This window comes from Trachemys scripta, chromosome 8 (genome assembly GCF_013100865.1).
Source record: "Trachemys scripta elegans isolate TJP31775 chromosome 8, CAS_Tse_1.0, whole genome shotgun sequence".
Taxonomy (NCBI): domain Eukaryota; kingdom Metazoa; phylum Chordata; order Testudines; family Emydidae; genus Trachemys; species Trachemys scripta.
Window position 1 is genome coordinate 12493905 of NC_048305.1, and position 27880 is coordinate 12521784.

The following is a 27880-nucleotide window of genomic DNA, read 5'->3' on the forward strand; positions in this document are numbered from 1 at the left end:
GCAGTGACTGGTATTGGACAGCCAGTACCTCTTGCCCATGGGGTGCTGGAACAATTTTTTTAGTGTGGGTGCTGAGAGCCATTGAACCAAACTGTAAACCCTGTATTTAATGGAAACTACTTCAAGGCAGGGAATGCGGCAGCACCCTCAGTTCCAGCACCTATGCCTACTTCCAGCACCTACGTCTTGCCCTGAAGGAAGCAAGACTTGGGTGATGCTGGTCTCTAATAGCAGGGAGTTCCTCGGCTGAGGGCTTTTTGAAAAGGATGCATTGTCCTCAGCCTTGTGAATTTCACCCAGGGCTCAATCAGTCCAAATATACCACTGGTTCTCATTCATGAGTTTGCTGGAAATGGTTAACAATGTAAAACGCAGTGATTCTGACTGTATGACTTTGGGTTTTGCCCCCCGTTCTCCCCACCACAGTGGTTATCTGGCACATTGCTTGTCTCCCTCCATGCAGTCCTGCATTTCAGCCTGTCTGACAGCTCCTCATGGATGGCTGGCTATCATCTTTCATTTGACGTGGCCAATAATGAACTTATTATTCCTCTGAAACCGTCTCTGCCACTGTTGACACCATCACCCACCTCATCAGGGGTCATTGTTAACTCTTTTCCCTGTTCCCTTCCTTCCCAAATTCAGCCACTGTCCAAATCCTTCCACTTGTTCCTCCACAATATTTTTAAGATCTGTTTTTTTTATTTTCTCTTCAGACAGCTTTCTCCTCTTTTTCAAGCCTTGTTGTCTCCTGCCTTGATTGCTGCAACCTCAGCATAGTGGGTCTCCCTACACACACATTGCCTGAGTCCATACAAAACGCAGCTTCTAACTTTACCTTCCATGTCTGATCGAGCACAACCTCTCTGTCAAGTGTAGTGCTGACTCCCATGCTGCACACACTTCAGCACGTGAAAAGCTTTATTTCCATGAGTAACCCCACCAACTTCAGGGACTACTACTGGAGTGAAGTATCAGAGGGGTAGCCGTCTTAGTCTGAATCTGTAAAAAGCAACAGAGGGTCCTGGGGCACCTTTAAGCCTAACAGAAGTATTGGAGCATAAACTTTCGTGGGTGAATGCCCACTTCGTCAGACTGGAGTGAAGTTACGTATGTCTGCGTTTGCTGGATCAAGGCCTTCGATTGTAAAGTCCTTGGGGCAGGGAGCATATTTTCCTCTACATTGGGTACAGTGCTGTAGTCAATAAATGAATGCGTTTCACTTTCTGGTTCTACCCACAGCACCAGGATACCCCGGCTGGGTAGCAGACAGGGCAAGCGGATGTTTCTTCAGTAAAAAATAGAAGCCGTAACAAACACACACCCTGTTGCCACTAGAACTACAAAGGACACGGGTTTTATTAGGTCCATATTTGACCGTCCCGCCCCCCCCCCCCCAATGTGACAAGAACAGGGGGTGCTGAGAGCCATTGAACCAAACTGTAAAACCCTGTATATGATGGAAACCCAGTTCCAGCCCCCGTGGCGAGGCGCTAGCATGCCCTCGAGGCCTCCCAGAAGTTAGAGGTGGATGAGCCTTCTGGGAACAATCCTCCCCGCACGCTGCGAGGGCAGGGCTGTGCCCAGCGGTGCCTTCCCTGGGACTCTGCCCAGCACCGGCTTAAACCACGGGGATGCTCCCGGAGAGCCGATGAGCCTCCCGTTGCTTGTCACGCCCTGCAAGAGCTCCGCACCCAGCGCCGGGGCGAGCCTGCCCTGCCCAGCCCAGCCCGCAGTCACGTCTCCCGGCCGTCAGGGAGTGGCGGAGCTGCTCTCGCGGTCTCTCCCTAGGCCGGGCGCCTGCCAGGCAAGGTCCGCCCCGCTCCCGCCCCCAGCTGTCACTCAGCCCCGCTGCAGCCGCCGCAGAGCCCGGCGAGCAAGGTAAGCGCGTGGGCCGAGCCTCCTCCCGTGCCCCGGGCAGGCCGCTGGTCCCGCGGCGGGGCTGCAGAGGTAACCGGGCGGCGGCCGCCGTTGCAGCCTGCAGAGGGGATGGGGCAGGGCCTGGTGCTCGGTGCCATCGGTCGCGCAATGGGCATTGGAAAGCCAGGCCCTTGCGGCTGCCTGCACCCGCCGAGGTCGGGAGGGGCTCCCTGGAGCGGAGCCTGACCCATGCACCAGCTGCCCGGATCCCAAAGGACGGAGCCGGGGGCCCCCCAGTCACCTTCGGGGGTGGTGCATTCATGCGGCACTAAGCATGGGGAGTGGGCACCTATTTTAGGCAGCGCCATCGGTTTGCCAGCCGGGACCCGGGGGCCCGCCCGCCGCCAGCCGCCAGCCGGCTCAGAGTCAGACAGGGAGGGGTTTGCAGGATGGTAGCTGCCGCTTCCTTCTCCGCCCCGTACCTCCAGGAGAGGTAGGCTGTAGGTGACCTTCTCTCTGGGGAGGGGAAGGCATGTTCAGCACTGTGATTTACCTCAATGCATTATCATTGCACAGGGCCCAACAAGAAGATGTAAGTCTGCTTCCTGGCGAATAACTAGACTCGAGCTGGTTACATCTCAGTGCGGGGCTGTGCTTGCTGATTCAATATATACATTATTTTCACAGCCAGGATGCTAGGAATATAAATATAGGGCCTACAAATTGTAACTTCTGCATTAGCAAGTTTTTACTGTTGTTCATTCGCTATACTGCGTTTATAACTGTTCTTGATTGGATTTTGGGCTCTAAGACTTCCAGTATCCTTCTCCCCCCCCCCCCCCCCCCCCGAATGTCCTATATGGCTGTCTTGTATGATAGCATGACTCAGCACCGAATCTTTGATTGCCAGTAATGTACCTTATTTTAACCAGCCCATTATCTTCCCTATTCTTGTGGAAAGTGTGAATAAATGATGGGGCTTAGTGGAGTTCCAGAAGTTAGGAACATTCAGCATGAGATCTTTAAAAAAATGCGCACAAACTCCAACCCCCCAAATACTTGTAATTAAAAAAAAAAAGTTATTTATATTTTTAATTGTATTTTAATACTGGAGCCGTGGGCCAGTTTGAGAATGCTAGGGACTGAATTCCTTTATCCTCAGAAAAGGCTCAGCCTTGTGCAGCAGCCACAAAAGTTTGCCCACCCTGTCCTGTCACAGCTGTGACCTGGAAGAACTATATCTGGTGGTATGAAGTACCTCTATCTCCATGTCCTTTCTGTCTTTGGCCATTAGTTAAAATAAAATTGGAGTAGACTGGGTCCATGCTGTTGAGTTAGTCAGGCTATTTCGAAAGAGCAGTGATAATGATACCAACGAAAACTGTTCTGATTCTGTGTTGCATTCCAGATTGCCTTTTGAGAGTCAGAAATGAAAATTCTGTCATTCCCTGGTATGAATTGTGTCAGAATCTCTTTGAAGAAGGACTTTCACACTGTGAAAACTCTTTTTAAAATACATCACCTGCTCCAACTTTACACAACAAGTGATTTATTTGGTCCATCATTTTCTGTACTGATTGAGCAGTAGAGTCTGAATTGGGTATGGCAACATGAGTGATGTCCCCAGGTCAGTACTGTGACTTCCCTGCAGGATGGTGTCAGCAGAATCTAAGCAGCGAGATTGCAAAGCCCAAACATACATATTTTGAGAACATGGCAGATGAAAAACATAGAGAAAATTGATTTAAGATTAAATATAGTAAATGCTTTTCTACAGTGTGAAAGGAACTAGCAAACAAAAATACCCTGGAGGACCAAATATTGCCCTTATTTTTAACTAGTCAGGCCCATTGATTTGAGGGTGCACTGATGTAATAGAGCAGGGATTCCCAAACTTGGTTCTCAGTTTGTTCAGGCTAAGCCTCTGGCGTGCCGCGAGATGCTTTGTTTACCTGAGTGTCCACAAGTACCGTGGCTCGCAGCTCCCAGTGGCGGCGGTTCCCGGCCAAAGGGAGCTACGGGAAGCGGCGCGGGCCGGGCCACTGCTTCCTGCAGCTCCCATTGGCCAGGAATGGTGAACTGTGGCCACTGGGACCTGCGAGTGGCTATACTTGCGGCCGCTGAGATAAACAAAGCATCTCGCGGCCTGCCAGGGGCTTACCCTGAACAAGCCGCAAACCAAGTTTGGGAACTCCTGTAATAGAGGATATAATACAGCCCAGAAAGTTTAGGAAGTGCTCTGGCCCCTCTTCAGTGCTTTACCCGTGCCTACTGTGCCCTCTGTACCTGGCAAGCTTGCACTGCTTTGGTGATATAATTGTGGCAACTCATAGATTTTACTGGCCAACTAATTAACTGTCCTAATTCTGTTCCCATCCTTGCTGCCAATGATCACATTATTGCTCACTGCTTCCTAAACATGTATTTGCATGAACAGTTGTTAATGTATGGTTTGGGATTTTATTCTAACAAATAGGATCCTTGGGACTTGTTCGGCTTTCACAGCCTTTTTAACTTTATTGGCCACAGCGGGGAGGGCAGAATTGTATCCTGTGTTTTTTGTTTTGTTTTGTTTAATTAGTATCTTAAACTTTGCAAATAATAATAAAACTGTCTTAATTAAAAGTTGTATTTACACCCATGAACTCAGATCAGACTCCCCTCTCTTTCTTTAATTCCCTAAACACAAAGATCATTGAACTGTTCTTGTAAATATGTGCTAAGGGGTTTTTTAAAATGCGTATTGTTTGATTAATCACTAGAGTATGTTAGCTACATCAGTATTTAAGAACTAAACAATTACTTATTTGGATGATAATGTAACTAGTTTGAGAGGGTTTAAAATGTGCAATATTTGCTCAATAAACTAAGACTAGGGCCCTTATGCTGCACACAGTTCCATGAACTCAATGTGGGACTGAGGGTCAAGTCCCTGCTCTGCCACAGACTTCCTGTGTGACCTTCGGCAAGTCACCTAAACTCTGTGCCTCTGTTCCCTATCTGTTAAATGTACCTCCCTACCTCACAAGTGTATTGTGGGGATATTGCTCAGATACTATGGTAATGGGTGCCATATAAGTAAGTACCTTAGATCCTTTGACACTGCAAGGGCTTAGTGGTCTGCCTGTGTGGAACAGCTTGCAGGCTTTGGACTTATATTGTATATTGATTTAAGTGGACTTACAAGTTGGGGCAAAATTTGGACTTTGGTTTCCTATTGATCCATAGTTCAGAGTATTCATAAATATGTGCACTTAGGCCCAGGTCCTGCAAAGACTAACACATGTGCTTTAGGCTGACTTGTGTTTAAAGTTAAGCATGTGCATAAATCTTTGCCCTGATCCAAAGCTGATTGCAATCATGACTTGAGTGGGCTTTGTATTAGGCTCTTAAACTTCTTTTAAAACAAAGCCTGGGCAGGTTTAGTTATTTTTTCAACTGCGAGTAGTTTTTTGAGACACTGAAGTCTGGTTTGTTTTCGTTATTTTTAGGACCATCGTTTTTGTAATTCTGTCATACAAATCCACCATCCCTCATGCTTTTTTAAAATTATTTTTAATTTGTAAATTAAATCTCTTGGCCAAAGAATCCAGAGCATTGTTTCAAGTTGTAACTTTCTAGCAACTATTTTAAAAATGAATCAAATTTCTTAGGTGTGTGGACTGTAAGGGATGACTCCTTGATTTGCCTTCCCTCTTATGCAGGGAGATTGTCGTTTGTCTCATAATTTGTGATAGTATGTCACTGTGGTTTGTACAAATAGTTCAGTGGAACATATCATTGGCTTATATCACGGCACAAAGTCTGCCTTTAAGATGCTCTAAAGGAAATAGTGGAAATGGTAAACTGAAAATCCTTTCAAATTCAATAGGGATCACCATTTTCAAGAATTGTTGCATATGTTCAAGTTTATAAGTGAAAATTAGCCTGAACTGTGGTCTAAATCACGACATCCTTACTCATAGATTCCCACTAACTTTGGTCCTGCCTGGGTTTTTTCCTTCTTATTTTAAATTTGTGGTATATTTTCCACCATAGAAATATTAATAAAACTAAAGGAAAAGCCAGTAGTCTATGCAGGGAAAGTTCCAGTATCATAGGAGAGGCATGTTGGCTGATGGATAGAGCGCTGGACTGGGATCAGGAGATCTGGGTTCTGTTCCCAGAACTGCCACTGGCCTGCTGGGTGTTCTTTGGTAAATCACTTTGCCTCTCTGTGCCTCAGTTTCCCCATATGTGTGAAAATGGGGATGATAATACTGGCCTCCTTTGTAAAGCACTTAGTTCTCTTCACCAGTAGATCTCAATGTAATAGCTAGGTAGTATCATCATCATCATTATTAATTATATCGTTTCAGCCTCGCTGTGGGAAGGGAGGCTGGTAGCAAACAGATGTATTTAAAATTACTGGGTAAAAAAAATAAATGACACTTTGTATGACACTCAGGTAAATAAATGGTTGTTTGCTTGTAGTTGGGTAACGGCTGACACAGGACCCCAAAATTGTGTTATACAATGGAAACTTGCCAACCTCACAACATTTGGAAACATTTAGAGCTAGATTTAGCCCAGGTGGAACTCCGTTGACTTCATTAGAGTTTTCTTAACTAAGGCTGAATTTGGCCCCTGTTGTCTACAATAAGTAGAAGCTGCTGCACACTCTAAAGGAAGCTTTCCATTTTTTCTCTTTACAATTCTGAATTTAGTGCTTACGTTAGTAGCTCTACTGTGAGTCAAGCAGTCTGTTCAAAGTTTCCCCATGTAGCTCTGTCAGTGCCTCAATGACTTCCAGTATTTCCTACTATTTAAGTCTTGGCCTTTTATGAACAGAGATTGAGTCATGTGGTAGTTTTATGGTCTATACACACAGCAGGGCAGGGATAAGACCAGTTTTTTCAGTTTCACTTATGACCTAGTCTGAGTTCACCTCCTGGAATTCCAGAGGTGAAAGACTAAGACATGCGCTCGGTATAGGGTGACCAGACAGCAAACGTGAAAAATCGGGACAGGGGGTGAGGGGTATTAGGAGCCTCTATGAGAAAAAGACCCAAAAATCGGGACTGTCCCTATAAAATCGGGACATCTGGTCACCTTAGCTCGGTATGTCCTTAGTCCCTGGCCCTTTATTCTGGTTAAGCATGCTGCAGTCTTATATGATGTGATGGATTTGTTTTTTCTCCTGTAATACAGTAGGCCTCTGTTGACCAGCTGATGTGAACAGAAATAATTATTTTTTCTTTGTCACTGACAACAATAAGGTTAACTACCAACTTATACACAGAACGGTTTTTCACCCATTTTAGACACCTCTTTCTATGTTACTTAAATGATCTGCCTTACAAATAGATTTACAATGGACATGGATTTAGCATTATTATATTATTTCTTAATTATAGTGATTGCATAAGAGGAGACTAAGCATCTGTCACTGCCCTAGAACCACAGACAACTGCTGCATTGGATCAGCATGTCACAGCTGATTCATCACACAAGCATGACTGACTCTCCCTGCTGATAGCTTGCTGGGGAGAATATCTTAGAACTGAATCCCGGGGCCTGCCTCCGTTCTGTTACATTTGCGTAAGAGTCACTGCATTGCCGTTAGTGGCATTACACAAGTGTAAGTGAGAGCAGAGTTTGGGACTGTGGAATTTTATACAGGAGAATTATTAAGAGTATATAAATAACACAATAATATTGGCACACAGTCTTGGTGAAAACAAGTTAGTGTAAAATTTTGATTTTAGGAAAACCAACTGAATCAATGTGATCATAAGTGTGTATTGGAAATGCATATGATCTCTAAAATACTCCTTGTACTGAGAGCAATTAGGGCTTCTATAGAATGACAGCAGTTCGAGTTGCCCTTCACAGCAATACTTACCTGCTTTTCAAATGTAGGAATTTTTAATACTGTGATTTGATGCTGCTTGGTGTTTTGGAACTACTCCTCACTTAATTCTAGTGAGATTTGGCTGCTATGACTGGAAAGTAGCATTGTCTAAACTGTAAGTGGTCCTGATTCTGAATCCTCTCAATATGTCCAGGATTCTGGAGTTGCTGGGCCTACCTTGACTCTATTTTCTGTGAAGTGATCTGTGCACTGAGGGCCATAGTTGTGCTATGTTTTTAAAATTGATGGTCTGCAGAGCAGAGGAATTTTTTTTACAAGTACTGTAGAAGCATCAATAGATTTGTAGGCTGTTTCCTCCCCTCTCCCCCCTCCCCTCCCCCGAATCACATCTGATCAACTTTTTAAAATGGTTTCCACTGTAGGGAGTGGAATTAAATCCCGGCTTTCATGCTGGCACAAAAAAAGGGCAAAATTCAGCCCTAATGTTGTAAGCAGCTTCAAATCTTTTGGATTATGGCCTGAACTTTTTATTAACCATTTAGCTGCTTGATGTCAGCCTATCGTTCCTCAGATACTTTGTGATGCATCCGACTAATACATTGCAAGGGTTTTCTGATGTGTGTTGTTGTAACTGTGTTGGTCCCAGGATATTAGAGAGAGAAGGTGGGTGAGGTAATATCTTTGATTGGACCAACTTTTGTTGGTGGGAGAACTTGAAAGTTTGTCTCTCTCACCAACAGAAGTTGGTCCAATAAATGCTATTACCTTACCCACTTTGTCTCTCTAAGGGTCTTTTGATACATCCAGATACAATGTAGTCTGGGTAACTGAGTCTGCATCTTAATATGTCTGTTATGCTCCCTTATATACTACTTTATGTGCATTCTGAGAAGACAGTTCAATTTGATTTAGCTACCACGTCTGTTTTGTACACTTTAGGAAAGGGATTCTTCACTTATGTAAAAGCAAGATCCTATCTTGGCAGGCAACAACTTGTTGAAGTGAATGCTTGAGGCTTTAAGTGGCTGTTTAAAAGTGCCTGCCAGGTATTAATGGGTAGCGAAGTTCATGTGGAAACAAATTGCATCCAAGTCTGAAGCAAAAAAAAGAGTAGAAGCAGCACCCTCTTGTGTGCATGTGATTGGTGTCTTTTTGTTTGGTGGCTTTAGGTCTTACATTAAGGCATTGTTTTCTGGCATTGCCCAGCTCTTGTGGTATTGAGTCAGGATTGGTTATTCCTGGTAGAAAATTCCCTCTATCACATTTGCACTCTCCTTTACTGGAATTATGTCATTAATACACAAAACCAAGAAGGAATTTAGGAATATGAAATCCCACTGCAACGTCTGGTATTGATAGGCAGGGAGAAATCATCGATTTTGTGGTTTTTAAATTGTAATGTGTGAGGAATAGTGAACTTCTGTATGCGGGAAGAAGGTCTGTAAAACTTCAGGTCTGCTGACTTTGATTATCCCTTTCAAAAAAACAAAACAAAACATGTCAGGGTCACAGCTTCGTATCTTGGTGTTTAAAAAAAAAGGGGGGGCAGTTTTCTTTCCCCCTGGCATGGCATATCCTACAAACCTCTGTGAGTGTGGGGAGTGAGGGGAAATGTGATGAATCCTTCCTTCTTGCTGGCAGGTATTGAACCAGCAGGGGGCAAGTTCTGCTGAGCGCATACAACCTGAAGAGCTGTTTGAAAATCTGGGCCAAAGCTTGTGGTTCGCAGGATATCCATGCCAAACAAAGCATCTCACACAGTCACCTCTCCCAAGCTCCATTCTCCCTCATCTGGGCAGGCCATGCCTCAGAGTTTGCATGGTGCTCGGATTTTGTATCTAGTTAGTATGGAGAGGTAGCCAATGGCTGCCTGTTTGGGTGCATTGTATATAGCCACTCTACCCTCTATGCAATCCCCTCAATTCCAGTTCTGCACAGTGAATTCAGTTTTTCTCCCCACTGGGCAACAGAAAGGAACGGAGGGATCCATGTCTAAGGAGGTTTAAAAATCTGATCCAGTAGTATCAGTGATACCCAAGTAAAAGAAAGTTTAGGGTGAAGAATAGCCACTCATAGATTTTGCTGGCATAAATTGTATCCTGCTGGACTGTGTAACAGAGGAGCTTACCTTACTCTGTGCTTGGAATCAGATCCTCGGAATTAGAGGGATTTTGGTGCAATTGACTATAGATGTTAGGCATGTTCTGAATTAAACCTGGATTGCTCACAGTCCCGATTGATTGTGATACTCACCTTGATTAATGGAAGTAACGAACATAAAGAGAAACTTTAATGAGAACAAAAACCAGGAAGTAAATCATGCAGTTCTTCTTGAAAAAGCATCAGCATTTAACTGCCTTCAAAGGCACAGAAAGTTTCTTCACATGTTATTATCCTTTTTGTATTTGTTTTGCAGACTGTTTCTGATTCAACATGGCATATATGCCTTAGTGACTAATACTGGCCAATAAAGAAAATGTCAATATTGCTGCAGATACTTTATCCAGCTCTATAGCTAATTGAGAGCTGATGGTTGGAAAAAGGAGAGTGGCCGTACTGTGGGAGTTTTGCTTAAATTATCAGCTAGAATCTAAATATTGTAATCTCTGTTGTTGTTTTTGCAGAAAATGGCTGTTCCACCTGCTTACGCTGATCTAGGAAAATCTGCCAGAGATGTTTTCACCAAGGGCTATGGTAAATAATACCAGGAGGAAAATATATATATATATATTTTTTACTGAATAACTAACTCCTGAACCTGTTTTCCTAAGATTTTACTCTCTTCCCTACTAGAAATTTCAGTACATTCTATTAGACCCCATTACCTGGTTTCTGCTACTCTGGTCTCTGTAGGTTATTAATGGAGAACCAGTAGTCCCAGGAACTGGTCGACCAGTAGACCTGTTGCAAAACCTAATAACTAGCTGAAACTGTGAGAACCAATTTAAAAATCTCAGCTGAAATTTCCACCCAGTCTTAATCAGATTTGTTTTGAGCCGTTGACAGCTTGACTGCTAATTTGAGTGCCTTCTGTGATGAAGACATTTGAAGTTATTTTGCAAATGATAATATTTGGGTTCAGGCTGAATTCCAGGGTATTGGAGGAACTGCATTGCACAAGCTGAGATTTAGAGTGCTGTCCGTCCTGGCTGGTAAAGACCAGAGGGGAGCTACTTGTTCTCCTGTGGTTGAAGATCATCAATGTCTCCCTTAGCGTGCTCTCTGTTTGAAGGAAACTGGTGTATAGTACCTTTTTATGGCCCAGATTACAATCCCCTTACTCATGTTGAACATTACCTTACTCTAAGCATGGTATCACTGAAGTCAATAGGGTTACTTGTGGAGCAAGGTACTCCTCAGTAGTACCAGTAGTAGAAGTATTCCAATCTAGCATTGTGTAAGTAGCACCACTGAAATCACTAGGACTAGTGTAGGAAGGTGCTATCTAATATGAATATAAATGGCAAAATCTGTCCTGGCAAACAAGTAATAGGAGCAGCTGTCGACTCTTGTATAAATCCTATTTTCTTAGATTGTTCAAAGGAGATGGAGCTGGGAGCTGTAAGAGATAACAGAAATGCTGTTTCTGTATGTTGCTGTTTCAAACAAATATGTAAAATTCTTGTTTTTTTTTTTTGCCATTTTTTAGGATTTGGATTAATAAAACTTGATTTGAAGACAAAATCTGAAAATGGACTGGTGAGTTTGGAAAGAGAAAACATTAGTATCTATCAACTATATGTTTATTATGTCCCCATTTCTAAAAGTGGAAAAATATGAATTTCATACCTTTTACACGCTGGATTATATTATAACGTAGCTATGCTATGTTTTGCGGTTATCTTTCAGTAATGAGGTATGTATGACATAGTAGATGTGTTCATTTGCGGTACTATGCATCACTTGTATAAAATACTAGTTATACCTTGCATTTTATGAGAGCAGTTAAATTACAAAATGACTTAAACTTGAAATTTTAGCAAGTAGGAAAAAAATTATCATTTCCACTCTGATTGCCATTTTTAAAAATTCCTCCCTCTTAGCAGGTGCAGTTTTGGTGAACAGACTTGTATATGGCATAATATTTGTGAGAGAACATTCTACTATGCAACATAGAGTGACCAGATGTCCTGATTTTATAGGGACAGTCCCGATATTTGGGGCTTTTTTTAATATGGGCTCCTATTACCCCACCCCTCCACCCCATCCCGATTTTTCACACTTGCTATCTGGTCATCCTAACAATGCACCATCTTTCTATAAGAGAATTCTGGAGAAAGGGCTCCAGAAGAGATCCTGGCAATTACAAGCCGGTAAACCTCGTTTCAATGCCAGGCAAATTGGTAGAAACTGTAGAGAAGAACAGAATTGTCAGACACACAGAGAAACATGATTTGTTGGGGAAGAATCAGCATGGCTTTTGTAAAGAGAAATCATGCCTCACCAATCTATTAAAATTCTTTGAGGGAGTCAGCAAGCACGTGGACAAAGGTGATCCAGTGGATATAGTGTCGTGGATTTTCAGAAAGCCTTTGACAATGTCCCTTACCAAAGGCTCCTAAGGGAACTAAGTAGCCATGGGTAGGTGGGAATGGTAAAGTTTGCAGATGATACAAAATTATTCAAGATAGTTAAGTCCAAAGCAGACTGCACGGAGTTACATAGGATTTCTCACAAAACTGTGAGACTGGGCAACAAAATGGTAGATGCCATTCAACGTTGATAAGTGCAAAGTACAGTACAACCTTGCTATAACGAACACGTCAGGATCCACACCATTTGTTCGTTATAGCCAGGGGTTCATTATAGACCGTGAAAGAGCCCAGCCACGTATGGGAGCCTCCACTGGCACTGCTGCAGCCGCTGGAACCCCGGTTGCGGGTTTGGCGGGGGAAGTTTTTGCCCAGGCAAGTTCTGGGGCGGCTGAAGAAGTGGTATGTGCTATTCAGCTTCCTGGATTCATTAGTAATGTCCCTGGACTCCAGAGAGATTACTGAGGTACCCAGGAAGTTGAGTAGCAAATACTGCCTCCTCAGCTGCCCCGGAACCTGCATGGGGCATATCAAAAGCGTCTTAGTGAGAGCTTTTCCCCACAGCAGCTTGGGGTCTGGGGAGGAGAGGTGCAGCTGTGGCTGGCCCAGGGCTCCTCTGAGCAGGTGTGTGTGTGTGTGTGGTGGTACCTCCTGGCAGGAGGGATGGTGGCTCGGGGCTTTGATTAGCCTGGGGCTTCTCCGTGTGGGACGGTCTTGGGGCTCTGGCCAAGGGGGGGCTTGGGGCTCTGGCTGAGGTTGGGGGTGGGGACACTTGGGCCTCTGGCCAGCTTGGAGCTCATCAAGCCCAGAGGTGGGATGTTTAGGGCTCCTCCAGGTATGTGTGTGGGGTGTCTCGAGGCTCCAGCTGTGGGGGGAGAGTGCGGCAGGAGGAAGCGGTGGAGCGGGGTACTAGCCTCCCTGACACCCCGCAGCAGGGGTCAAAAAGGCTAACATAACAGTATGTTATGGACTATTAGGAAAGGGATAGAAAGTAAGACAGAAAATACCATAATACCACTATGTCATTTTATGCCCACCCCTTGAATACTGTGTCCAATTCTGGTCACCCCATCTTCCAGAGGATATAGTGGAACTGGAAAAGGTTCAGAAAAGGGCAACAAAGATGATTGAGGGTATAGAATAACTTCCATGTGAGGAAATGATTAGGGCTGTTCAGCTTAGAAAAGAGACAACTAAGGGGGGGATATGAAAGAGGTCTATAAAATCTTGAATGGTGTGGAAAAAGTGAACAGAGAAGTGTTATTTGCCCTTTCACACAATACAAAAACCAGGAGTTGCCTGATGAAATAAATCAGCAAAGGGTTAATACAAACAACAGAGAGTACTTTTTCAGACAATGCACAGTTAATCTGTGGAACTCATTGCCGTGGGATGTTGTGATGTCCAAAAGTATAACTGGGTTCATAAAAGAACTGGGTAAGTTCATGGAGTCCATCAACTGCTATTAGCCAAGATGGCCAGGGACGCAACCCCATACTCAGGATGACTCTAAACCTCTGACTACCAGAAGTTAGGTCTGGAAGACCGATGGACCACTCTATAATTGCCCTGCTCTGTGTGTTCCCCCTGAAGTTCTGGTATGGGCCACTATTGCAGACAGGATACTGGGCAAGATTGGACCATGGTCTGACCCAGCATGGCAGCTCTTCCGTTCTTACGTAAACTGCATCGTGATGTGTAATCTGTACAGAGTACGAGTGTGTGTGATGGACTTCAATAAAAACAGGAGCAGGAAGCCAGAGTAATAGTGCTTCCTAAACCCCTCTGGAATTTTATTCATCTTTCTTTCTCACACACCCCAGGATCGCATACGTGCCCCCAGCACTAGTTGAAATTCCCATGACTTTTTTTGATCTGATGATTTGCCACTTCATCTCCCCCTGCCCCACCAAAAAAGAATAACATTTTGTGAAAATGTTCATGAATTTCCCCCCCCTAAGATTAGACTAGCTCTGTTCACACCCCTCCAGCTTTATCTCACACTCCCTCCCTCCTAGTACCCCCGCTAAGGGACGTCCCAGGGAGTACCCCTTTTCCCAGTCCATCCTCTAAAAAAATGCAGTTTTCCCTATCCCTGGGAGTGCTCTGTGTTCCTACTGTCTGTGCATTTTTTAGGCCAGGCCCCCTGCCCACTTGATGATGAGGGGTTTGTCTTTCCCTCTCTACCCAGCTGAATAGGATGATAGAAACTGCATGAACTTCAGCTTGCAAAGGCTGCTGGTTCGACTGTGTTTTTTTCCCTGCAGACTTTGAGTTGGCTCTTAGTAAAGTGTTCAGGATTGAGCCACTGCTCTCTGGGAACCTATGTCTGAATGCCGTTCGGCAGCATTGTCAGTCACTTGTTTTAAAATAAAGTGTGTACACACTTGGCGGCTGCTGTGATTTGCAACATCTCTTCCCCACTGTCAGAACTTTTGAAATGTGATTTCACCCCCCCCCCCCAAAATGTCTGAAGAATTTTTCTCATTTGGCTTATGCTACAAAATAATCATTAATTGTTGTTTGATTGCTTAATGGAGCTGATTGAAATACCTGAGGAAAGATGTAGTTGAAGGCTTGAGAGAGTAATTATTTTATTTCACAGGCTTTATTTTGCATAGTAACACTTGAAATAGTGTCTTATTTTGTGTTATGTCAGCAGAGAAAATTATTCACACACGCATCACTAGTGCATTCCTTAAATGTGAAGCATTCTTATTTTGCAGTTTTGTCAGGGCAAGTGTGTGCTTATATTAATGACAAGGAAACAAATATAGAAAAAGCATTTGAGAAAGCACTGTGATGCTGAATACGACCCCTAATTAGTACATTCTGCATCTTTATTTATTTATTTTGCTTTACTTTAGGAATTTACAAGTTCAGGTTCAGCAAACTCAGAGACAAGCAAAGTTACTGGCAGTTTGGAAACAAAATACAAATGGGGGGAATATGGCTTGACGTTCACGGAGAAGTGGAACACCGACAACACACTAGGCACAGAGATTACTCTTGAAGATCAGGTAACTCTTCGCTCACAAGTCACAGTTTACCAATTCACTTATCACAGTCTCCTTTTTAATTATAAATGCAACTGGTGAATTTCTTTTCTGTTCAGCTTGCACATGGACTGAAGCTGACCTTTGACTCCTCGTTCTCTCCTAACACTGGGTAAGAAGTGACGACAAAAAGGGATATTTTGCTTGTTTTTATTTATTCTATTTTATTTATTTTATTTATTTAGTTATTCTTTAACTCCCTGTAAACTGAAGAATAAGAACAGCTAGCAGGTATGCCCCGAGCAATCAAATCCTGTCACATCTTACTAAACCTTGGAATTGAAAATTCCTTTTTTGACATAATTTATAAGTAGCAAAGGATTAAGTACAATAATTTGAAAATTATAGTCAAAACTGGTGTCCGGTGAAACAGTTTTGTTTTGGTCATTGTGACTTAATGCAGTTCATATCTTAAAATGTTCACTTGGCTACCACACCCTAAACAAATCAGCTGAAGTGCGGAGATTAATGAGCACTGCAAGCTATTTGGCTGATTGCTGCAATAACTCAGTTCAGTAATTGGGTTCTTCTTTCAAGCTGGATGTAAAGCCTAAATTCTTGCAGGCTGTAACCATGTTTGGGATTGGATGAATGTTTTGGTTGGTGTGATTGGACAGTGACATATTATATGGGCCAGGAGGATTAGGCAGCTGAAAGACTAGATGTTGGTTGATTTCCCCTCCACCCCCATTGATTTCCTTCCCACACACAAACAAATGTTGTGATGATTGAGAATATCATGCAGATTTGCCTCTGAAAGTAGCAGATGGCACTGCAAATGACCAGGCAATAATCACAGTGACCATTTCACCCCAAGTTGCAGACCTCATATTCTAATTTCAAATTGCTTGCTATCTCATGTGCAGATAGTATATTCAGTTTTAGTTTTAAAGCATAAAAAGTAGGGCTGTCAATTAATCGCAGTTAACTCACACGATTAACTAAAAAAAATTAATCGTGATTAAAAAACGAATTGCGATTAATCACACTGTTAAACAATAGAATACCAATTGAAATTTATTATATTTTTGGATGTTTTTCTACATTTTCAAATATGTTGATTTCAATTACAAAACAGAATACAAAGTGTATAGTACTCACTTTACATTATTATTATTTTTATTACAAATATTTGCACTGTATAAATGATAAACAAAGAAATAGTATTTTTCAGTTCACCTCATATAGGTACTGTAGTGCAATCTCTTTCATGAAAGTGTAGCTTACAAATATAGATTTTTTTGTTTTGTTACATAACTGTGTTTTTCTTTTTTGAGTGTAATGTAAAACTTCAGAGCCTACAAGACCACTCAGTCCTACTTCTTGTTTAGCCAATCACTAAGACAAATACGTTTGTTTACATTTACGGGCCATAATGCTGCCCGCTTCTTCTTTACAATGTAACCTGAAAATGAGAACAGCCGTTTGCATGGCACTTTTGTAGCCGTCATTGCAAGGTATTTTAGTACCAGATATGCTAAAACCTTCGTATGCTCTTTCATGCTTCGGCCACCGTTCCAGAGGACATGCTTCTATGCTGCTGACACTCGTTAAAAAAATGTGTTAATTAAATTTGTGACTGAACTCCTTGGGGGAGAATTGTATGTCCCTTGCTCTGTTTTACCCACATTCTGCCATATATTTCATGTTATAGCAGTCTCAGATGATGACCCAGCATATGTTGTTCGTTTTAAGAACACTTTCACTGCAGATCTGACAAAACTCAAAGAAGGTACCAATGTGAGATTTCTAAAGATAGCTACAGCACTTGACCACAGGTTTAAGAATCTGAAGTGCCTTCCAAAATTTGAGAGGGACGAGGTGTAGAGATGTTTTCAGAAGTCTTGAAAGAGCAACACTCGATGCGGAAACTACAGAACTGAACCACCAAAAAAGAAAATCAACCTTCTGCTGGTGGCATCTGACTCAGATGATGACAATGAATATCTGTCGGTCTGCACTGCTTTGGATCACTATTGAGCAGACTCCATCATCTGCACAGACGCATGTCCTCTGGAAGGGTGGTTGAAGTATGAAGGGATATATGAATCTTTAGCACATCTGGCATGTAAATATTTTGCGATGCCGGCTACAACAGCGCCATGCAAACACCTGTTGTCACTTTCAGGTGATGTATACAAGAAGCGGGGAACAAGATGTAGGACTGAGTGGACTTGTAGGTTCTAAAGTTTTACAATGATTTATTTTTGAGTGAGTTATATTTTTGTACATCATCCTACATTTGTAAGCTCAACTTTCATGTTAGAGAGATTGCACTATATTGGTATTAGGTGAATTGAAAAATACGATTTCTTTGTTTTTTTTACTGTGCAAATATTTGTAATAAAATAATATAAAGTGAGCACTGTACGCTTTGTATTCTGTATGGTAATTGAAATCCATATATTTGAAAATGTAGAAAACATCCAAAAACATTTAAATAAATGATATTCTATTCTTTAATAGTGCGATTAATCGCGATTCATTTTTTTTAATCACTTGACAGCCCTAATAATAATCTGAAGTTTTGTTGAAAATGAATTATTACATCATTGGATTTTAAAAATAATCACACATGAATGGGAAATTATAGCTGAGCTGTTATCTCACAACAGCTCCCCAGATATTATACCATCTGCCTTATAATTGAAACGGGGATTCCTCTGTGGAGGGCCATTAAAAATTATCTGAATAAACTGGGCCAGAATCAGGTGTGACTCCATTGAATTCAGTAGAATTACACCAGACATGAGTTTGACACATCTTTTGCTTTCCCTTCCTTCCTGGATGAACCTATTAACCATGAATGGGAATTTCAGACGTGCTCAGTGTTGGCCTGTGCCATTGCAGTCGTCGTGAGTTTTACTACTATTGACTTCAGTGGAAGCAGAGGTAGGCCAATGCTGAGTGCTGCTGACAGTCTTTTTGACTTCCACCTCCTACACTGCTGCAGAAGAGATGACATCAGGAGAGAACATCAGCTGAGCAATGCAAAGTTTAGAAGCTCCTGAGAGTAAAAGGAAGGGTGCAATCACTGTAAAAGTGTAATACAGGCAAGTTTGAAACCATTAAAGTGAAAGACTTTTTTCCCTCCAGCTGAAATAGAGCATTACTTTGAAATTTCAATTAGATTGAACCATATGTTTGGACCGACTCTGGGAAGTGACCAAGTAAAGTGGCAGAAGAAACTTTTTGATACAATTTTCCCAAAATGTAATGTTGTTGATGGAATGAACTTGTAAGTTCAAAGGAAAGAAAAGATCTTAAAAATGACAGTCAAAAATTCTGGAGTGAGAGTCCACCAAGTAATGAGAATCTGCTCCCTTAATGTAAACAAACCTAAGGAAGTGTAAGAGAAATATTATGCATTGGACAAGACTAGCAAGGAGCAAGTGATTCCAGGCAGCTGGTCTGTCTATAAGTGTAATTCCATATTGAAAGATACAAGGACAGTATAAGGGGGCTCAGCACACTTTTTGGCTTTCTATTCTAATGTGCTAGGTCCTGGTACTAGTCTTTAAAACCCTTAACTGATTAGGGCCTAGCTGAGAGAATGCCTCTCCCTCTGTCACCCACTGAGTTAAGAGAGCACAAGATGAAACTTTCCAGGGGCAGTGTTGGTCTTGGAAGAGAACCCACTAAAGAACTACTTGCCACAGAAGATCTAATGAACTTGAGCCTATTTTCAGATCGTGATGCACGACCCAGCCTGTTTGTGCAAGCCTACTTCAGTAATGGGTGTGGAAGAATGACACAGCATAATTTCTTTTAAATGCAAAGAAAGAAAAGCTAAGTAACAGTGACTAAATCAAGGAGTGATGGAGAAGAGGTGCTTTGTGGACTACGATTATGCATTATATCTTGTATTATTTTTGGAGACCAAAATGCTATTGATGTAAATATCTGATAATCAAGGCAGAGGGATATGTGGTAGCTGCCAAGGCCATTAGCCACAAGTGATCATTAGTCATTAGAAGTGTCCTTCTCTTACTGTTATGTGGATTGTGGATAATGCATCGTTGCTAATAGAAATTGAACAGGATGGCAAGTAGGGGATTGGTTATTTTTAATGGGTGATAGCTTAATTAAGTAGGTACAGAGTATTTCAAGAGAATGAATGCCTTAAATTAATACTTGTATACAGAAAGACTAGATGTGTGATAGGAAAAGCCCTTCCTCCTTGGGTTGCATGAAAGGAAACCCATTATACTGAATTGAAGTGTTTGTTAGGCAACCAGCAGTCTGCATATGTCACTTGATTAACAAACTTTTTACTTCCTGTTTTTCTCAGAAATTTTCCAGTCTTAGGTAGTCAGGCGATATCAATGAAACAGTCTTTTAACATTATATTCAATTAAAAATTGTCTAATGCAAAGTAATCTTCTTCCTCATCTATACCAAGTTACAAAGCAATTAGGTAGGATCATATATAAATCAGTCTTTAATTGCAAAGAATTAACATGGGATGAACAACTTTTGATATTTAATAATCAAATCATAATACGATTGTAAGGGAACCTCCAAACGCACAATTTAGCCAAGCTGTAATCTTGTAGAAATTGATCTTGGAAAGTGAACACACTGTCAAATGGGATTATAACTGCTGTTAATGCCATAGAGTTGAATAATATTTCTGGGAAGAGAAAGGCAGGGAAAAGGTAACACTTTCTGCCTTAGGACCTGATTCAGGAAGGTACTGAAGCACCTGTGTACCATTGAGCACATGAGTAGTCCAGTTAAAGGCTACTTAAAGTTTAGGGACAAGATTCAGTATTTTGCTGAATTGGGGCTGTAGTTAGTAAGATATGGTGGAGCTGTCTGTTACTGTGTGGTTAACAATGGATTTTTCTTGACACAGTTCCCACCTATTTAGAACCCAGAACAGGACTTGAGTTGATTTACAGCAGTCTGCATATGAAACTTGACTAAGCAACCTTTCTGCTTCATGTTTTCCCAGAAGTTTCCAGTTTTAGGCATTTAGGAGCTATCAGTGGAACAAGCTTTTAAAATTATATTCAAATAAAAACTGCAAAGTCATCTTCTCTCTCACCTACACCAGTTTACAAAGCAATTAGGTAGGATCCTAGATAACGCAGTCTTTAATTGCAAAAATATTCAGTACATACTAGGTTTGTTTCATGCTTTTTGTATTGCAACTTTCAAATACTGTAATTTAGTTTCAAGATCTGCATGTGAGGCTCAGTATTCCAAACGGTTTTTTATTTTATTGCTTCATGTGCACATAATTTATTTGCAGTTATGTATACAGCGTGAAACAAATTTAAAGGATGGATCTCTGGGTATGTGTACTTTGTCTTCTGGCATCGTTATGTTTTGTTAAAAGTAACAATGGATTGATAAAATCACTACGTATGAATGATTTTGTCATAAAACTTTGTTGCCACCCCATCTCTACCCTTTTCTTCTCTCCCGCCCCTTCCTTCAGGAAAAAAAATGCTAAAATTAAGACAGGATATAAACGGGAACACATCAACCTTGGCTGTGACATGGATTTTGATATTGCTGGACCTTCAATACGTGGAGCCTTTGTGTTCGGCTATGAGGGTTGGTTGTCAGGTTACCAAATGACTTTTGAGACAACTAAATCCAGAGTAACCCAGAGCAACTTTGCTGTTGGTTATAAGACTGATGAATTCCAGCTTCACACTAATGTGTAAGTACCAGCAAATGAGCATTAATGTATATTGCTCCCTGGTTTAGTAACGAAGTGGAAAGGTTGTCAAAATTAATAAGAGGGAAAATGATGGAGTTGGCATGGACTCTTCACTTACTGAGAAGGCTCAGTAGGAACCTCCAGAAATTGGAGAGAGATCTGCTTAAAGACTTCAGATGCTGTTTTGCACTGGCCCTTTGTTTGATGTATGTGGGTGAGGGCATGGGAGACTGAGGGAACCTTTAGCACTCATTCAATTTTGGAGGGAATAAGAACAGATTGTGAGCGATTGATTGGCTTGGCATTCAACTGTACAACTTTGTAACAGATTTTTATTGGAAAAATAAAAGAAGCAAACGTATTCAATTATACACACTTTCTTCATGCAGGAGAAAATAAAAGCTACTACTCCATTTATGCAAGGTAAATTGGAATAGAGACTAATGGTTTGGCCCAAGAGAGAAAACAAACAATGTACAAGAACAGAAACAAAAGGAAATGAAACACAAGAGCAAGGGAGTTTAATCAAACTTCATATAGCCGTAACCCTGGGATGTTTCAGAATTGGAATTCCTAATAATCCATCTACACAAGCACTTGTCATTTCTGCACAAATGGAAAAAAGAGGACAAAATTTAATTAAAACCTTCAGTTCTGTCCTCACCCTTTTCTGATAACAATCATTTTGTATGTAGCAGGGCTATTGTAAGCCATTCCCATTTGGAACTTGAACAACTGTTCTGCCTTCTAGGAGCTGCTTATTCAAACCTGCTTCTGTTCAGTTTTCCCGGGGTTCTGCAAGATATGATTTAGGAAGCTCAAATTGCCTTAAAGAACAGTTGAATCCATGCATTCCAGAAGGAATGACTGGCAAATCACAAATGCACTTCGGATCCAAGTGCATTGGTCCCTACAGATTATCAAAAGTTATGAGCTATCCCATCAAACACTTACAATGGCTTTCAACTACAGTAGTCTGTAGTAGTCCAAAACATTGTGTTTGGGGCCATTACTATAAAATACAGATTTTTTTTTTTTTTTAATTTCTGTGCAATTTAAAATTAATCTGCTCATTACAGGAATGATGGCACAGAATTTGGAGGATCCATTTATCAGAAGGTGAATGATAAATTGGAAACTGCTGTCAATCTCTCTTGGACAGCTGGAAATAGCAACACTCGCTTTGGAATAGCAGCCAAATATCAGATTGACCCTGATGCATCTTTCTCTGTGAGTACTGTACAGGTGCCGTTATAAGCAATGGAAAACAGATTCTTATACTGGAAATTGAGTAATCTCAACTATAAGTGTTGTTACCCGCACTGCCTGTAATAATAGAAAGCTCTAAACTTTGTAATATTTGTTTTGGATTTAGTGGGTCAAATACATCCTTGATGTAATTCCATGGGATGAATTTGACCCATTCTCTGTATTTTGTCTGCTGTCCATCAGTCAGACAGTCTGAGATCACTATTACCTATACTTTTTGAAAAGTAGCACAGAGTGCTGTCTTACCAGTAGACTGGCATATAAGAATTGACCTAGGTGAAGTGGAAGAGAGTATTCTCTGGTATTCATGACTCATTACAATAGTTATTAAGTTGGTTAACAAAAACATCTTTAAAAAGAACAGGAGTACTTGTGGCACCTTAGAGACTAACAAATTTATTAGAGCATAAGCTTTTGTGGGCTACAGCCCACTTCTTCGGATGCATATAGAGTGAAACATATATTGAGGAGATATATATACACGCATACAGAGAGCATGAACAGGTGGGAGTTGTCTTACCAACTCTGAGAGGCCAATTAAGCAAGAGGGGAAAAAAAAAAACTTTTGAAGTGATAATCAAGATAGCTCAGTATAGACAGTTTGATAAGAAGTGTGAGAATAGTTACAAGGGGAGATAGATTCAATGTTTGTAATGGCTCAGCCATTCCCAGTCCTTATTCAATCCTGAGTTGATTGTATCTAGTTTGCATATCAATTCCAGCTCAGCAGTCTCCCGTTGGAGTCTGTTTTTGAAGTTTTTCTGTTGTAAGATAGCTACCCGCAGATCTGTCATTGAATGGCCAAAAAAACATCTTTATATATTGGAAGTATTTAGTGGAGTTGCATAGATGTGAGTAGTGGCAAAATTTGGTTCATATTATGTCCATATGATTTGGAATCTGAAATAGTTTAACCTTTTAAACAAAGCCACTTACCTTTTAAACAGCAAAGACTTTGAAGAAATATACCAGATTATTAAAATGACTGTGTGTTTTTTTGTTTTTTCAGGCTAAAGTGAACAACTCCAGTCTGATTGGTTTAGGATACACTCAAACTTTGAAGCCAGGTAAGTGTAGACAGAAAGAATTCAGAATTTGAGAAAGATACATTTTAGTCTTTAAGCAGCAAAGAGTTTTTCATGTGGAAAAGTGATTTGGTTTTATAACATTGTTGTCCTACTTGCCAACTCAAGAAATGACCCTTTTAGAGCTGGATTTTTTTAAAAAGTTTTTGACATTCAATGAGGAGCAGATTTGCCAGAAGCATGCAGCACCTCAAATGACCGGTTAGATACACAAACAGGCCTTTTGTACATGTAAAGTCCTGATTTAGCAAGTGCATTCATAGTCACTGGAAGCTCTCCTATTGTAAGCCTCTCTTCTGATTCAAAGCATGACACGCTTGAGTTCCACTGGCCTAGAGAGGAGAACTTCAGTGCTGCTGATCACAGAATTATTGAAGCACAATGATGTTGCTGTCAGAATACCAGATTGATACAAATTTTTATAACTTTTGCATTTTGCACTATTCATCCATAGACCTAAATGTGCTTTAGGAAGTTGGGTAGACATAATAGTCTTGATTCTATCATTCACACTCACATTAAGTAATGCCTTTGTCTGCCATTAGTCCCACTGAAATCAATAGAATGACTCAGGTCTTATCTACACTGCGATGTTGTCGCCAAAACTTTTGTCTTTCGCGGGTACTTAAAAAAGCCCTCCCAACGAAAGACAAAAGTTTTGCCGACACAAGTGGCAGTGTGAACGCAGCTTTATCGGCAGGAGCACTCTCCTGCCGGCAAAGCTTATGCCGCTCGCGGGGCTGGAAGTATTTTATCGGCAAAAGTGCCGACAAAATACTGATAGAGAATGTTCACACACACTGACTTTTAGCTGTGTCAACACAGCGTTGTCACTAAAAGCTGCATAGTGTAGACAAGCCTTCAGAGTAATGTACCACCCAGATGAGTAAACATAGGAGAATTTAGCCCTATGTTGTTGTTCATTATTATTTCTTTTGATAGAAATGCATCCACTGCTTTAGGCATTCTACAAGTTATTTTAAAAGAACAATCTTTACACGAATAGTCAACCCCATACAACCAAATTAAATTACCATAACAGGCCAATAATTCAAAGAAGCAAAATATACACACCATATTTTATGTGGTACCTCTTTTCCAGGTTTTACCTTCTCCCTCTTTGTTCTTTTACGCAGGTATCAAACTTACATTGTCGGCTTTGTTGGATGGCAAGAATGTCAATGCGGGTGGACACAAACTTGGTCTAGGATTGGAATTTGAAGCATAAAAAGGGATTGTACAATCACTAATTTGAAAATACTTTACAGCATAGCTACCTTCAGAATTTAGTGAACCTTTCAATGTTTTATGTCTGGGGTGCAAGTATTGTTGCGTATCAGTCATGTTAAACCTGGTTAAAGACCGCTAAGCTTTAAAGTGTCGTTCTTTTGAGAAGAAAACATTTTAAAAAAACCTAATTCCAGGCTTGTTGCCCATCACAGCTGCTAATTACAACTTCACAAGGGATATGATGAAGGTACTGATTACCTGTTCCAGAGTAATGGCTATATAAAGACAGAAAAGTGTGATATAGAAACCGTGACTGAGAATTGCAATCCACCATAGTGAACTCTTAATTCATGAAGCATAGATTTTTGGATATTAACTTATCAGAGTTTCAGTCCATGATGGAGTGTGCAAAACTATCAGGAAAAAAAGGATATTTTTAGACAGATATTCCATTAACTGTTTGTCTTATTTAGTTATCTGATACCTACAGCTTCAGAGTGCTTTAGATTGTTCACCTTGTATAATTTTGGTATGGAGAAGGTTTGATGTGACTCAGTCAATAATACTTGTTTTGTGTTGTGGTTCCTTTCCCTTGCACTAAATATGGAAAAGCTTGTAAGACAGAGCCATAAGCAGGGAAGAGTCTTTGTAACTGGCATCACATAGTGGCATCACTCTGAATTTAAAATGGACTTTTGTTTTATTACCACTTTTTTTAGCAATTTAATGGGAACATTTTTAGTCTTCCATTTTGTGTGGAACTAGACCCCAAACTGCTGTACTTGACACTACTTAAAATGAAATAAACAAAAAACCCAACTTGAATAAAATATTGAAACTTCACCTTTTACTTTGTCTTTATATTAATTCCTCTCGCTTTGTACAAAATGGTCCTGCATCATCGTATTTTCTTGCTGTTATTTTTTTCTAACTTGTATCTTTGTACGTGATGAATAAATTATTTGGGAGACTTAAAAATTTAGAATAACTCATTCAGAAAAGATAATTGTAATTCAGTCTTTTCCATAAGACAGCAAATATTTAAGAATTTAGTACACCTCTATCCCAATATAACACGAATTCGAACATAATCCGGTAAAGCAGTGCTCCAGGGGGGGCAGGGCTGCACACTCCAGCGGATCAAAGCACGTTCGATATAACATGGTTTCACCTATAACGCGGTAAGATTTTTTTTTTGGCTCCCAAGGACAGCGTTATATCGGGGTAGAGGTGTACATTTCTTGTGGTTCTCCATTTATAAGCTGGGAGTGGTGCAGGGCTGAAGCTGGCGTAGCACAGCAGTTTGTGCCACTACACTGGCACCTCTCCAACCCCCCGAAGCCGGGAGCATTGCGAGGCTGAAGCTGGCAAATCTCCCCCCTCCTCCCACGCCAGGACCAGTGTGGGGACTGAAGCTGGGAGCTGCATCGGGAGCCCCCCTGCCTGTACACAGCTCCTAGCTATCCCCTGCTTGCACCCTGAGATACTCCTCTGCTTGCACACAGCACCTAGCTATGTCTTCCCTGCACCTTGAGTGGTTTTCATACTTTTTGAACTGGGTTCCCCCTTTCGAGTTATATTTTTTTGGTTGCGTTCCCCCCACAGCCCAGACAGGTTGGGTGGCCCCCTGAGTGAGTCGGGGGGTGGAGGTGGTGCTTCCTCTCTGGACCTTGAGGTACGGAGCTAGCTCGAGACCTGCCAGCCCCCAAAATAGAAGTAAAACTATGCCTATGCCCAAGGGACCCCACCCCTGGGCCATGGAGTTTTTATAACATATTGAGGGGGGCCTTAGCAAGAAAAAGGTTTCAGATTCTGCAAATGTAGCATATTTTTAGATCTCAAATGAAAACATCTGTCTCGTCCGTTGCCTGCAGTGCCTCACGTATGTCTGCTGCTTTTTAACTCTACAAATCTATCACCTAGGGGTGCAGCTAGAAGTTGCGAAAGGTGCAATGCAAAATTAGGCCCTGATGTTGGTCACTTATCTGCCTGCTTAACTTTTCACTTGGGAGCAGTTTTATTGCTCAGGCAGCCTCTCCTCTGTGCAGCTCAGCCCTCGTGGGCAAAGGGAAGGGCAAGGCAGTGCCTCAGCCTCTCCTTTTTCCAGGCCACACTGAACTCTGCCCCAGCTGCCCTGGGACACTGCCACCTTCCTTACAGGCCAAACCCACAAAAAAAACCCAGCAGAAATTGGGCTTGTTTTTGGCTTAATTGGCTTGTGAGTTGCTTGTTGGCTAACTTTTGGCTCACTTTTCTCTTTTTTGATCGGCTCTCGGCAAGCAGGGGAGAGTCAGGGGTGCACACCACTGTCTCAGACTGCAGGCCAGGGGAATCTAGTCACATAGACTGTTGGGGTTTTCAGGGATTGGCTTGTTTTGAAAAGGGATTAGCTTGATTTTGGGCTTATGATGAAAGTCAGTGTGCTTATTTACCACAGGAAAGTTGGCAACTGTGCCTTGTTTTGGCATTTATATTTTCATGTGAGTCATGGAGCATGAGGCCGAGGGTGACTATCGGTCCAGTTTTGGCCAGGACAGCCCCTTCTTTAAGCCCTGTCCCCCCCCGTCCTGACTTTTTGGGGGCAAAAGTGAGCATGTCCCCCGTTTGCTTTTGCCAACTTGATCAGTGGGCAGGAGCAAACGGGACAAATGACCATTTTTGTCAAAAAAAGTGGGGTGTGGAGGAACGTGTGTGTGTGGGGGGGGGCGAGTGCCGTGGGCCAGCCCCATGCAGGGGGAGGGGTTCGGGCGAACAATATGGCCCGGCCGAGGGCGGGGGGGGGAAGCTCAGACTAGCCCCACGCGGTGTCTCCTTTTTCCTTGAAAAAGAGTCAGCCCAGGCAGGGAGCAGCCACTAAAACCGGGGGCCCCTGGGGGCGGCGCTGCTTAGCCCCGCAACAAACTTCCTCACGCCTGGGCCGCGCGTCGCCGGCCGTAGCCTTATAAACGGCCCAAGCACCCCCCCAGAACCCGCCCTGTCTGGCGCATGCGCACTAGCAGTCCAGCTCTAGCGGCCGCCGTGGAGTCTTCCCGGAAGTTCCCGCCCCCTCAAACAAGCGTATGCGGAGCCTTCTACGCCGCGTGCGCAGTAAGGCTCCTTATGGCGCGCATGCGCTGTCCCTTCCTTTTCTCTGTTAGGGTAGCGGGGCGAGAAGTTCTGAGAGCGCCTAGGGGTGGAAGAGGGAACACGTCATCGTCGCGGAACCTCACAGCCTAGCAACGATAGACTGGACCTAGCCACGTCCGAGTCCCGATTCCGAACCCATCACCCCACCGTGTCCGCTAAGATGGCCGCTGCCAGGGAGAGGATACGGGCAGCGG

The 27880-nt window shown here is 42.2% G+C and overlaps 1 protein-coding gene across 1 annotated transcript; it reads left to right on the plus strand.

Moving 5' to 3' along the window:
* The first annotated feature begins 1755 nt into the window (after positions 1 to 1755).
* Positions 1756 to 25403, plus strand: VDAC1 (voltage dependent anion channel 1). Its single transcript, XM_034779513.1, has 9 exons — positions 1756 to 1881; positions 10339 to 10408; positions 11364 to 11413; positions 15114 to 15266; positions 15362 to 15414; positions 20749 to 20976; positions 22056 to 22206; positions 23255 to 23312; positions 24467 to 25403. The coding sequence occupies exons 2-9, from the start codon at positions 10342 to 10344 to the stop codon at positions 24556 to 24558; spliced, it is 852 nt and encodes a 283-aa protein (XP_034635404.1). The 5' UTR covers positions 1756 to 1881; positions 10339 to 10341; the 3' UTR covers positions 24559 to 25403.
* Positions 25404 to 27880: the final 2477 nt, after the last annotated feature.